At 36.7% G+C, this 14711-nt stretch overlaps 1 protein-coding gene across 2 annotated transcripts in view; it reads left to right on the top strand.

Annotated features, from left to right (window-relative positions):
- Positions 1–14711, top strand: part of ALG6 (ALG6, alpha-1,3-glucosyltransferase) — a 58090-nt gene that overhangs the window by 14009 nt on the left and 29370 nt on the right. The window contains exons 2-3 of one of the 2 annotated variants that reach the window (XM_027537035.1): positions 2790–2825; positions 7098–7182. In XM_027537035.1, the coding sequence (XP_027392836.1) occupies positions 7115–7182 (68 nt within the window). In that variant the 5' untranslated portion in view covers positions 2790–2825; positions 7098–7114. The remainder of the gene's footprint in view (positions 1–2789; positions 2826–7097; positions 7183–14711) is intronic. The other variant, XM_027537034.1, reaches the window with a different exon arrangement.

Below are 14711 nucleotides of genomic sequence, written 5' to 3'. Positions count from 1 at the left end.
ATTCTCATCTCAAGATTTCTTTGGCATATACTTCACATGAATTCAGGTCCCAAACAGGGTGAGTGTCGGCATATGGTTAGGAATTTTGGGGAGACTTCTTTTTTCATGTACTACTAAGAGCCAACCTAGAGATAAATATTATCTTCACCATCTCGTCAAAGGTTTATTCTAGTAGAGGTTTTTCTGACACTGAATTCCTGTCTGTTCAAGTACAAAGCTTTACTTCCTTACTCATGGCATTGAGCTGGTCAGTACCTTGGGTAGTGGCCACTTAAAGATGTTTGGATACCCTCAGGACAAATGCTTACTCTTCTGGGTCTATCCTTTTTTTTGTTGTTTGTTTGTTTCTGGACTCTAAAGAATTCTATTATTTTGCTGCTAATTCAGCCATACATTAAAATTGTATATGTATAACATATAAAATAAATAATTTAAAAATATGTACTTTTCCTATACTGGAGGCGTTTTTTCTGACTTTCTGTTTCTGCCATGTTGCAGGAAATTAGTTTCATTGGTGTTTTTGAAAGACCCACAGGTTATTTTGATGTTTACAAAAGGTCGATACAGATGATGGTTGAAGCCACAGAGTTGGGAGTGTCTGTTATTGCAAGAGGAAAACAGATTTAACCACTGAGAAAACAGATTTAACCATGGAGAAGGGGAAATGATTAAAGGTGACTGAGAAGAAACGATGTAGGATTAGAGCCTAGAGAAGTTACTATCCTGGAAGCCAGGAAATCAGGGAATTTTAAAAGATAAGGACTAGCTAACTGTCAAATTTTAGACATGTCAAATAGAATGAAAATTTAAAATAGAGGATCACTAGGAGGCCATTGTGAGCCTCCTAATTATCAGACCACAAATGACTGGAATTAATAAGTAGACAGCAACTTTTAGGAGCTTTGTTAGTGAATGGAAGGAGGGAGTTACTTGGTAGCTGGAATGGGTTATGGAGGACTAAGGAAAAACCCAATTAAAAGTTGTCTTTGGAAATACGTAAGACATATCATGTGATATCATATATATGTGGAATCAAAATGAACTTATTTAAAAACTCACAGACTCTCAGACACAGAAAACAAATTTACAGTTACCAAAGGGGAAAGGGTGGAGGGATACTCAGAAGGTTGGGGATAACATATATGTACTACTATGCCAAAGCCTTTGACTATGTGGATCACAATAAACTGTGGAAAATTCTGAAAGAGATGGGAATACCAGACCACCTGATCTGCCTCTTGAGAAATTTGTATGCAGGTCAGGAAGCAACAGTTAGAATTGGACATGGAACAGCAGACTGGTTCCAAATAGGAAAAGGAGTTCATCAAGGCTGTGTATTGTCACCCTGTTTATTCAACTTATATGCAGAGTACATCATGAGAAACGCTGGACTGGAAGAAACCCAAGCTGGAATCAAGATTTCCGGGAGAAATATCAATAACCTCAGATATGCAGATGACACCACCCTTATGACAGAAAGTGAAGAGGAACTCAAAAGCCTCTTGATGAAAGTGAAAGTGGAGAGTGAAAAAGTTGGCTTAAAGCTCAACATTCAGAAAACGAAGATCATGGCATCCGGTCCCATCACTTCATGGGAAATAGAAGGGGAAACAGTGGAAACAGTGTCAGACTTTATTTTTCTGGGCTCCAAAATCACTACAGATGGTGACTGCAGCCATGAAATTAAAAGACGCTTACTCCTTGGAAGGAAAGTTATGACCAACCTAGATAGCATATTGAAAAGCAGAGACATTACTTTGCCAACAAAGGTTCGTCTAGTCAAGGCTATGGTTTTTCCTGTGGTCATGTATGGATGTGAGAGTTGGACTGTGAAGAAGGCTGAGTGCCGAAGAATTGATGCTTTTGAACTGTGGTGTTGGAGAAGACTCTTGAGAATCCTTTGGACTGCAAGGAGATCCAACCAGTCCATTCTGAAGGAGATCAGCCCTGGGATTTCTTTGGAAGGAATGATGCTAAAGCTGAAACTCCAGTACTTTGGCCACCTCATGCGAAGAATTGACTATTGGAAAAGACCCTGATGCTGGGAGGGATTGGGGGCAAGAGGAGAAGGGGACGACAGAGGATGAGATGGCTGGATGGCATCACTGACTCGATGGACATGAGTCTGAGTGAACTCCAGGAGTTGGTGATGGACAGCGAGGCCTGGCTGCTGCGATTCATGGGGTTGCAAAGAGTCGGACATGACTAAGCGACTGATCTGATCTGATGTATAAAATAGATAATAAATAAGGCCATACTTTATAGCACAGGAAACTATATTCAATATCTTGAATATAAGGAAAAAGAATCTGGAAAAGTAGATATATATGTATGTATAGCTGAATCTCTTTGTTGTACACCTGAAACTACGCAACATTGTAAATCAACTGTACTTCAAAAAAAGTTAAACCTTACTCTTAAACTGTCTTCTAAGAAAGCCAACAAAAGTACTTTTGGATTACTCTGTAAGAAGAGTATTATTACTGTAAATGGAAATATTTGTAGCATCTTTTGTAGGTGGTTGTTACATTTTTTTAAAATCATTTTTCAGATGAGAAAAATAGAAATGCCAAAATGGTTATTCTGTCCGAGTTCCCAACTCTGTCGTAAAGAGTGTTAACAATATTCGCATGTGACAAACTTCTGTTTTATTGGAGATTGGGAGAATTACTTAAGAGTGTAACGTCTGTGATTCTGTTGAGATTTTTTTCCCTCTATAATTGAAATACTTTTTTGATTATAGTTTGTTTTTAACGTGCTTATTTTAGTTTGCTTTCGTTTTGCTTCAGATCGTAATTAGGAAACCCTGGAGCGGGGAAACCCAGGTGAGCTTGCTTAGTATTCGGCCATTATTTCTTCTTTGGAGATGCACATACTGTATACTTTCTCTCCGCTTACCCATTGTTATTTGTAATGTTTCTTCTTACTCACTGGGAAATATAAAAGGGGAATTATTAGGGAAAATTTTAGCCATATTCTCTTCTCTTAGCATGTTTAAAATTTCAATGTAAAGGCAATTAGTACATATTGTTATCAAAGAAACTACTTGTTTTTTAAATTCTACATAATTCTGAACAATTCAGCAATTAATAAAATGAACATTTAAGTGGTGCTTAAGCTCATTTTCCTAAGAATGAGACAAAATTGGAGCTTTGTAAATGTACATTAATATGTTTTCTTTATGTAATTCTGAATTTCATGTAAATGAATTTGTAGAATTAATCACAGTAGAAGGAATCCTTTTTGCCCTTCCCAAGTGAAGCTCCCTTAGGTGCAGTTGGGTTGTCCTTCTGGGTTGCTTTAAGGGCACTTTAGCAGTTTTAAAAACTTAAGTACTAATTTCATAGCCAGTGTCAGCTGAATTTATTGAAGTAGGTCAGACTCTGGATAGAAACTTGTTTCTCAACCCTAAAGAGAGTCATTATCCATTCTTCTATTTGTTAGAGAATGGTAGTAAATTCCTCCACATTGACCACAAGTCTAGAGCAATTTCAGAAAATCTAGATAGTTGGATTTTTTCAGGTATAGGAAATTACTTAAGATTCTCTATGACTTTTATTATCCCAGTGGACCAAAAAGCAAAGAAAAACAAACAATAAAAGTCAATTCCTATCTTCCTATAGACAGTAGCTGTATGCTTAAAAAGAGAAGCATACCCACCAGCGTACATACGTACATCTATAAAATGCACATGCAAGGATGCAGTTAATTCATTGGGGAATTATTTTCCTTTTTTTAAAAAATTGTAGGTTAATTTCCCATTCTGTTCAGTTAATGGAGCAAGTTTTAATTGAAAGTATATACTGTATGTCTCACAATATGTTTCCTTTGAACTCTGGAAAAATCACATTCTGTGTCCATTGGAACTAAAATTCTCATTTAGGTCGCTATTAGAAAATAGTATAATCATGTGACCAAATATATGATACTGAAAACATAAGTATCATGAGAAGTCAATTTTTTTCCTTTTTAAAAACCTGCTTTACTTACCTATTTTGATTTCTGCTTTTTTTATATGCTGTTTGTTAAACAAAAGGAGGAGATAATGCTCTGAGATATTGTGGTAACAGGTTTTCAGTTCACTAAACAATTGATACACTTCCTTTGGTGTTAATTTTTTGTAATGTCTCTTGTCTTCTATTTCTTATTCAACTCATGATTCTATATATATTCAAATCATTTCTGCTCTGACAAGGACTCAGGCAATGAGATTAAACACCTGTGAGTTTGAATGTTACTGTGTCTTACTGTGTGACGGTGCACAAGTTATTTTAAAATTTCAGAGTTTTAGTCTCTTCATTAGTAAAATGCTGATAAAATCATAGGTTGAGGATCAAATGAATTACATCTAAAGTTCTTGGCACTTTATTTTGCTCTTAAGTACTTAGAAATGTTTTCACTACTGAAGTTGCTAATAATTCTTTTTCTGTAATCACACTGAGAATCCCTGGCCTCATGTAAGGAAAATAAGTATTTCACCACTTGTTTGAATAATAAAACAATAATATAGAGGTTTGATGAGTAATGCTTAAAATATATTGTTGTTCAGTCACTAAGTCATGTCCAACTCTGCGACCCCATGGACTGCAGCACACCAGGCTTCCCTGTCCTTCACTCTCTCCTGGAGTTTGCTCAAATTCATGTCTATTGAGTCAGTGATGCTACCTAACCATATTATATATCTACATAAGTACGATGTCTATAGTTTGCCGTTCTGAGAAGTCAATAATTAATGATCAGTGTGCTTTTAATTTATGCCTGAAGGTTTTGTGGCGAATTTGGCAGTTGAGCTGGTTCTTAAACGTTGGATATGAGTTGAAACAAGAGTTATATGAATAGGGAGAGAGAGTAAGCAGCATGAACGGAGGCTTGGAATTTCAAAATGTCAGATAGTAACTTAAAGATGTTTTGAGGCAGGAACCAATGTATGGGCATTGTGTTAAAGTAGCCTTGGTGTAATTAATTGGTCTGTCACAAACTGCTTAGTGTTGCACATTTAGTAAGTGGAAAATCAGAGACTCAAAATTTCAAATCTTTTTTAACTTAAAATCCTTGTTATATTGATAATATTGACATCCTTGCTACATCATCATTCACAGAGAATCTGCTAGGTGCAGTTACATCCGGAGAAAGCAAAAATGAACAAGACATAGTACTTTCCAAGAGAGAGAGACAGGGGTAGGTTTTTGTGTGTGTATCCATGTGTCTCTACTGTGGGCAGTTCTTTGTGGCAGTCACTCACTGTGTATACCCTTTGGAGATGTTAATCTGCTTTCCCCATGATTATAGGGAGTATCTCCTTGGTGGAGATGTTAGCATTTAAGGAATAGTGGTATAATATGGCTGTTAAAATGCAAAAAATCTACTTAATGTTGTGTTTCAAAGCTAGAGAATATCTGGGTTAGAGTAAAAAGTGATAATATGTCCTTCACCAGTGTGGTACACCTTCCCAATGGATTAATGAATATATGACTACATGTGATTTTTTTACTTGCTGATTGAGAAACCTGTGTCTGTACTGTACCTATTCGGGCTTTCTCATAAAATTTTGTAATCAACTGCTAGCTAAAGAGTGGTTTGTTTACTATTTACTAAGTGGAATTACCTTTATGTCATGTAAAATGATTTAGGGTTAAGAACCTAGTTGTTGAGGCAACAACTTAACCAAGTTGTGAGGCAATACACAACAGGAGCTAGGAACATGAATTACGGAGCCGGTCTGCCTGGGTTCCAGACCAGACTGTGCTACTCATTACCTCGGTGACCCTGTTTCCAGTTTGCCAGCTATGAACTGGGGATGATAATAATCCCTACTTCATTGTTGTATTTGGCATGTAGTAGACACTGTCTATTGATAGTTATTAAAGATCTATTATCCCTTATTTGCAATTTAGAAGTTAACTATAAACTGGCAGTTTTTAATATAATTCATTTGACATCAAACCCTGACGTAATCAATGTCTTTGGTTTTTGGTTCTATACTTGACCTTAAGTTATTATAGTTAGTTTATAAAAGCTCTTTGTAAATTATAGACATATGTTATTACAATTGTTTTATGATACTTATTGGACAGTATAGTTTACAGTGTTTCTCATGAAGTAAAAATAAACTTGGATATCTTGTGATTAGTATTATCAACTGGCTAATTAAAAACTAAGTAAAGGATTTCCCTGGTGGTCTAGTGGTCAAGACTGGGTGCTTCTAGCCCATAGGGTGTGGGTTCCATCCCTGGTCGAGAACTAAGATCCCACATGCTGCACGGCATGGCCAAAAAAAATAAAAATAAAAGAAACCTAATTAGTGTTAATATTTATTGAATGTTTATGTGTACCAGGTACTACACAGAGCATTTTATGTTCATTATCTTCTTTATTCCAGCAGTCCTTTAGGTGTGATAGTATTGATTCTGTTTTTAATGTGCTGAGGCTTAGAGAGCTAAGGTCATTTGCTCCGGGACACAGTGTCACTCAGTGTGCTAGCAGGGCCACAATTCAGACCTCATCTCTGACTTTTGAAGTCACTTCTGTGTCCTTTTCTTCTATCTATACTATCTTTATAGTTTAGAAAATTTTCATGAGGAAATAAAATCACTAGTATACTAAAGTATATATATATATATATATTTTTTTTTTAAAGATTCTTTGCTTTATAGAATTTTTTACCATTTAAGAAAAATACTGAGTCTTTCAGTGAACTGGAGTTACAAAATTCCAATTTACAAGCAACTTTGGGAAATTTATATTGATTGTGTTAAGGGAGGTACTTATATACTCTAAATACTGGGGAGGGGAGTTGAAAATAAACACAAATTGGCTTTCTTTTAAACAGAAAATGCTAATTTAAAAAGCTTATGTAGCTGACAGTGGGACAGGAAGTTCTGTTTTGTTTATTAGGGCAAAGGAAGGCAGTGGAGCTCACAAGGTGAGTGCTCTGCAGTGAACACCTATTGGTTCCCACTCAGCTTCATGCGCTCCCCTAACATTATCCCAGTTGTAACCTCAGTGTCTGCCCTTCCTCATTCCTTGAATGTGATTGCCGTAAGACAATGATAATTGAAGTATAAATTTATTTTGCTTTGTTTTCCTTATTATTTTAGGTGCTGGAAAGCCCCCTATGTTTGGTGATTATGAAGCTCAGAGACACTGGCAAGAGATTACTTTTAATTTACCCATCAAACAATGGTATGGATAATTTTAACTTGATTTTATTATCAGTCAGTTAATGTAGATTATTTGAAATTACTTAAAAGGAAAATACTCTGTTTCTTCATCTTTAGCATCCTCTTCCTATTTACTGAAGTCACATATGTTACCCTGTATATTGTCAGCTCATTTTGAAATTTTATCCCCCTGAAAGTTACCATATACTCAACTACCAGCTGGAATATGATACAAAACTAGAACTTTAAGGATAGGACACTGTATGCCATGAAAGCTCCTGAGGATATAAACTGTGAAAGTTTATGGGCTTAGAATATTTCTTTTGGCAGTTCCTCAAAGTTTCTCTGTTAGGAACGTATGAGATGTAAAGAAGCAGTAGCTTAGTGATGAAGAATGTAGATGTTTGAGTCAGACTGCCTGTGTATGTGTGTGTGTTAGTGTTCAGACGGAGCCTGTATTCTTTACTGGCAGTGTGAGCTTTGGCAAGTTATTTAACTGTCTCTGCCACAGTTTTATCACTCACAGAGTAGAAATAATAGAATACATATTTCACTGGGCTATTGTGAAGACTGAATAAAATGATTCACTTAAAGCACTTACACCAGTGCCTGAAGTGTAATGAGCTCTCAATAAATGTTAGCTGTAGTTATGTCTTCAAAAAATCTGTGCATTGCCATTTTTGTTGAACATGTTCTGATAATTGATGATAGTATTCTTTTTTTACTTATTATGTGCCTGGTAGATTATTTGATTAAACCTGGTTGTACAAACTGTTTTTATCATTCTCTTGATTGCTTTGGTCACTGCTTTTATTTAACTCCTTTATGAAAGAGAGTTATATATAAGAACTTCACATTGAACTCTCTATTAACAGGTTGGCTCTACCTACTCCAAATTTGGAGTATTTATAATAGAGATCAGCTAAATATTTGATATTCTTGTTTTTTTTAATAGATGTGTGCATATTTGTTTTTTGCTTGTTTTCGACCTCACTGCACAGCTTGTACGATCTTAGTTCCCTGACCAGGGATTGAATCAGAGGCCATGGCAGTGAAAGCACCAAGTTCTAATGTTTAAATGGTGTGATTTCTTTTTTTTTCGTAGTTTGAAGTTTATTGTTATATCATTCATAATGACTGTCATTGAAAAAGATATATCTCAATGGCATAGTTTACAAAACAGAAAATACATACTTTTGACAGGTTCACTATTTTCTACAGTGGATATAAATCTGTATTGGCAATAACATTTCTAATATTTTGAATTGTCTAATTTTGTCAAATTTGATTAGTTTGCCATTTTTGTTACCTAGTAATGTGACTGAAGAATGGTTTCTTATTTTTTAACTTCAGTTTTCCAAGTGTGAAGTCTTTCTGTGTTCATCTAGAAAGTTAGTTATAGTCAAAACTTTCAAGTGATATACTTGTCTGAAATATGAAATCAGAATCTATCAGGTAAAGTTTTAAAATGTCAGCTTTATAATTCTAAATTTAAAAACTGATTTATTCCATTTCATTATACATAGTTGAAAGTGATAGATGCAAGCAACTTTTTTCTTTAAATGACAATTTTTATAATTTTTATAATGACAATTCCTTAATGTGTGATGTCAGAAGCACTTTTGGCATTAAGTAGTAGAAAACCTCGGAGAAGGCAATGGCACCCCACTCCAGTACTCTTGCCTGGAAAATCCCATGGACGGAGGAGCCTGGTGGGCTGCAGTCCATGAGGTCGCTGAGTCAGACATGACTGAGCGACTTCACTTTCACTTTTCACTCTCATGCATTGGAGAAGGAAATGGCAACCCACTCCAGTGTTCTTGCCTGGAGAATCCCAGGGATGGGGGAGCCTGGTTGGAGGCCATCTATGGGGTTGCATAGAGTCGGACACGACTGAAGTGACTTAGCAGCAGTAGAAAACCTAATAGTAGTTAAAGCAATAAAATAATTATCTCCATAAGTAGGTCTTTGCAGGGCTGGTAAAGTGGCTCAATGATAGCAGTTAAAGAACTCAGGCTTTTCCATTTTCTTCCTTTCCTCTCTTCTTGGCATGTTGGCTTTTCATCCTGAGGCTTTTTACCTCAAGATCAGATGACTGCCAAGGCTACCAGCACTGTGACGTTGTACAACCATATTCAAGGCAGGAATAATAAAAGTACCTTATTTTTTACGTCTCTTTTTGTTATGGAGCAAAATCTTTTCCACCCTTAAAGCAATCATTAATAGAAATGCCTGGCTTAGTGCAGGCATGGTTTATCACCTGGGGTAGGAGAAGTGTCCACCTACCCTGAGTATGTTGCTTTTTAAAACAAGATCACAGTTTTATAAGTGAGGAATTGTGGGAACCACTGTTTATTTCAGCATTGTTATAACTATGAGAAGCCTAAATATATTTTGCTAGGGGAATGATTAAAGTACATTTCTCCTATATGCATGTGTACATTTTTTTTCTAGGTAGATTCCTAGAAGCGGAATCTCTAAAGTAGCCAGTTATAATAGATACCAATACCAGAATCTCTTACCCTTACCAATATTTAATAATAACAATACCAGACTTCTAAAATTTCCATTTCCTTGAGTACATGTGATGTTGATTTTCCTTCATGTCCGACTCTTTGTGACCCCATGGACCATATAGCCTATCAGGCTCCTCTGTCCGTGGAATTTTCCAGGCAAGAATACTGTAGTGGGTTGCCATTTCCTGCTCCAGGGGATCTTCCCAACCCAGGGATCAAACCCACGTCTCTTGTGTCTCTGCATTGACAGGCAGATTCTTTGCCACGGTGTTACCTGGGAAGCCCCTGGTGTATTTACTGATCATCATATTTTTCTCAAATTTGCATATTTATATATTTCCCCCATGTTACTGATGAATTGCTGATCTTTTTTGTAATGATTTGTGTGATTTTAAGATAAAAAATTACATTAACTTTCTCTCCTGTGTAACAAATGACCACAAAAACGGTGATTACTTAAACACACACTTGTTTTTCATTTTTGGTTGCCCTGTGTTCCTCAATGCTGTGCTGGGCTTTCTCTGGTTGTGGCAGGTGGGAGCTGCTCTCTGCTTGTGGTGCTGGCTTCTCACTGCAGTGACTTCTCTTGTTGAGGAGCGTGGGCTGCAGGTGCACAGGCTTCAGTAGTTCTGGTTCACAGGCTCAGTTGCCCTACAGCATGTGGAATCTTCCTGGACCAGGGATCGAACCTGTGTCCCCTCCATTGGCAGGAGGATTCTTAACCACTGTACCTCCAGGGAAGTCCAAAACACACATTTATTATAGAAGTCTGGGGCACAGCTTATTTCAGTATTATGATCAGAGTCTCCGGAGGCTGCAATCCAGTTGTCGTCTGAGACTGCAGTCTTATCAGAGGCTCAGCTGGGGAAAGAACCATTTCCAAGTTGCCTCAAGTTATTGGCAGAATTAATTTCCTTGCATCTATAAAACTAAGGGCTTTGGTTTCTTATTGGAATCTATCTTTATCTTCTAGAGTCTCCCTGCAGTTTCTTGCTCTGTGGCTTCTCCGCTATGCCCACTTACAGAAACATGACAGTTTTCTTCTTCCAAGTCAGTGAAAGGGAGTACTCTGTAGCTTAGCCAGCAAGATGGAATCTTCCATATATGTAAAACATAAGCATAAGAATGATCATCCTGTCACTTTTTTTGTACTTGGTTGTTTACTAGCAAGTCACATGTCTTGTCCATACTCAAGGGGAGGGAATTAATGTACACACACGTGGCAGGAATACCAGGAGATGGGTTCACAGGGATGACTTTAAAGTCTGTCTGCCGTAGTATTCGGCAGTGTATAATAGTATTCTGCAGTTTAATCATTTGTTTTGGTGTGTGTATATGTATAAAATAAATATCTTCTTTCTGTTCTTTGAATTTTTCTTAAGGTGTTTTTTATTAAATTTTTACATTTGATATATAGACATTCTTTGAACTGTTCTTGAAACTTCTTTAAGTTTGGAACTGTTTTAAAATAGAATATATTTTTGTACAGAGCAAAAATAGCCACAATATATTAGAAAAAATTACATTTTGAAGTTAATGATAACACATTTGGAGTAATTTTATAGTTTGCTGTGGCAGCTAGAGTTTTTTTCTGATAAAACATCTACTGAGATTACATGGGAATTCAGTGGGAAAGGACATTCCATTCCAATGGTATTTATCCAACTTTTCAGGTGGATCTGATACATATAAAGCAGGAGAATTAACTATTTGCTTTGTTTCTACGGGTAGATTTTGAAGCTTTACTTGAAACAATTTTAAGCTATCTTTTTCCACAAATTTCTCTCTTCTTACTTATGCATTTCCATAAAGTAGGTAGCACAGTTAGTTGTTGGTTGTATTATTCCTTCTTCCCAGTCCAACCGGTGGTTTTACTGTTAGTGTATACCTTTGCATACCATCCATGCCTCCTTCGCTATCTCCAGTGGACCTCAGTGTTAAAGTAAATGAAAAATAGCTTTTGCCTTAGAAGAAGCTGAAAAACAAATCAAATTATATTGTTCAAAATGTGATTTTTGAATTATCTGATGCTTTTCCACTACTGTATCCATCCCAGTGGTTTTGTAGCTAATGACCACTTAGAACTACTGTTGCACTCACTTTGTGTCAGGCAGTTGCTTCACAGTTTTACATGTTTAATTCAGTCCTTCAACAACTCTTTGGGGTAAATACAATAAAACCTTGTGCTAATGCTCCCTGTCATTACGTGAATTTGGAAATAACGCAGTTTGGTACCTGTGTTCAGGTAACCCTATTTAGAGAAGTGGGTCCTCTGGTTTCCACTATTGGCCTGGCCCAGCTTCCCAGTTTCAAGCTGTTGAAAGGGACTCTGACTTATATGGAGTCTTGGGTTCACTGTATCTTGATTTTGAGTTCCAGCCAGATAGATACAGGAACCAGGATTGTTCACATGGATGTTGCTGCTGCGGTACATAACTGTCACCAGAAGATACCATGCTGTACTGTGCCCATGGCTGTCTAGCATGCCCTGATCATTTTATTAATCCTCACTCCCTGCATACAAACCTACATATTGTGTATCAGACACTAAGAAAAGTAGACCTTTTGAAGATGAATACAGTTGATCCTTGAACAACATGGGTTTGAACTGTGCAGGCCCCTTTATACATGGATTTCTTTCAATAGTAAATACTGTACTACAGAAACCATGGTTGGTTGAATCCGAGGTTGTGGAACCTAGATCCAGAGGAACCTTGGAGAGAGATGGCTGACTGTAAATTATACTTGGATTTTCAACTGCATGAAGAGTCAGTGCCCCTAATCTGCATGTTGTTCAGGGTCAACTGTAGTAGGTTATTTAACTGGATCATGATAAAGGCCAACTTAAAACTTTTTTTTTTCAGTCTCAGAGTAAGGGGTTGTGATGTCAAAAAATTGTGACCCATTTGAAACAGGATTTTTTTTTTTTTTTGCTTTTTCATACTGTTCATGGGGTTCTCAAGGCAAGACTGCTTAAGTGGTTTACCATTCCCTTCTCCAGTGGACCACGTTTTATCAGAACTCTCCACCATGACCCGTCTGTCTTGGGTGGCCCTACAGAGATCAAATTGCCAACATCTGTTGGATCATCGAAAAATCTAGAGAGTTCCAGAAAAACATCTGCTTTATTGACTGTGGAATATTGACTGTGGAAAATTCTTCAAGAGATGGGAATACCAGACCACCTGACCTGCCTCTTGAAAAATCTGTATGCAGGTCAGGAAGCAACAGTTAGTACTGGACATGGAATGACAGACTGGTTCCAAATAGGGAAAGGAGTATGTCAAGGCTGTGTATTGTCACCCTGCTTATTTAACTTATATGCAGAGTACATCATGAGAAATGCTGGGCTGGATGAAGCACAAGCTGGAATCAAGATTGCTGGGAGGAATATCAATAACTTCAGATATGCAGATGACACCACCCTTATGGCAGAAAGTGAAGAGGAACTCAAAAGCCTCTTGATGAAAGTGAAAGAGGAGAGTGAAAAAGTTGGCTTAAAATTCAACATTCAGAAAACTAAGATCATGGCATCTGGTCCTGTCACTTCATGGGAAATAGATGGGGAAACAGTGGAAACAGTGACAGACTTTATTTTTGGGGCTCCAAAATCACTGCAGATGGTGACTGCAGCCATGAAATTAAAAGATGCTTGCTCTTTGAAAGAACAGTTATGACCAACCTAGACAGCATATTCAAAAGCAGAGACATTACTTTGCCAACAAAGGTCTGGCTAGAAAGCTATGGTTTTTCCAGTAGTCATGTATGGATGTGAGAGTTGGACTGTATAGAAAGCTGAGTGCCAAAGAATTGATGATTTCCAACTGTGGTGTTGGAGAAGACTCTTGAGAGTCCCTTGGACTACAAGGAGATCATACCAGTCCATCCTAAAGGAAATCAGTCCTGAATATTCATTGGAAGGACTGATGTTGAGGCTGAAACTCCAATACTTTGGCCACCTGATACGAAGAACTGACTCATTGGAAAAGACCCTGATGCTGGGAAAGATTGAGGGCGGGAGAAGGGGATGACAGAGGATGAGATGGTTGGATGGTATCACTGACTCAATGGACATGAGTTTGAGTAAACTCTGGGAATTGTCAATGGACAGGGAGGCCTGGTGTGCTGCAGTCCATGGGGTCGCAGAGTTGGACACGACTGAGCAACTGAACTGACTGAAACAGGCTTAGGGATAGTGATTATTTATATTGTATATAGTTTGGTGTCCATTATTATAAATTCTTGTAATGATTGAGAAAATTATTTGGATAGAGGAAGCTGTCTAGTTATAAAGATTATAGTTAAGGAGTCTTATGTAAATTATTATAGTCTATGTAGTCTATAAATTTTCATTTCTTGAGTCACAGTATTCATATGTAGTTTCTTCCCTTTCTAACCAACTGGTTAATTGGTTAACCAGTTATTTTAAATAGTTTAACCAATTATTACATGATGAATTAAATAGTTTAACCAACTATTAATTTATGAACTTTACATATAGTGTTTTTCCTTAATTCACAGAATTTTGCATGTAATAGGCTCTCATTAAATGTTGGTTGAATTGTGTTCAAAGTGATATTAATAAGTCTACCTGTTTCACGCAGTATTTCTTTCTTTGCAAACCAAATCTTTACATGATTTGAACATTCATTTTTTACTTTTTAAAATTGTGATTTCACATTGTTTCTGTAATTTTTAGACTGTCAGAAGCAAATTCTCTTTTTCGTTGCATATTTTCTTTTGTATAAGTATTAGTCATTGTTTAAGTTTACTAATAGTAAAATGACAACAAGTTCCAATTTGCCTGTGACAATCTTGGTTTACCTCTATTGTTATGGCTTAATTATTAATAGCTTCCTCTTTCACTCTTAAGAGTACTTCAGTTTAGATAATAATTTAGTCACACTACTCATTAACAACTTTAATTGTGAGTTCACAAAAGTTTTTGAGAGAAGAGGAAAAGAAAAAATGTAGATGATTTTTTTTTACCTTATATGTTTTTTCAAGTTAAATGACATGATATATTGAATACAAG

Source organism: Bos indicus x Bos taurus, chromosome 3 (genome assembly GCF_003369695.1).
Source record: "Bos indicus x Bos taurus breed Angus x Brahman F1 hybrid chromosome 3, Bos_hybrid_MaternalHap_v2.0, whole genome shotgun sequence".
Classification (NCBI taxonomy): Eukaryota; Metazoa; Chordata; class Mammalia; order Artiodactyla; family Bovidae; genus Bos; species Bos indicus x Bos taurus.
This window is presented reverse-complemented; position numbering and strand designations above follow the sequence as displayed.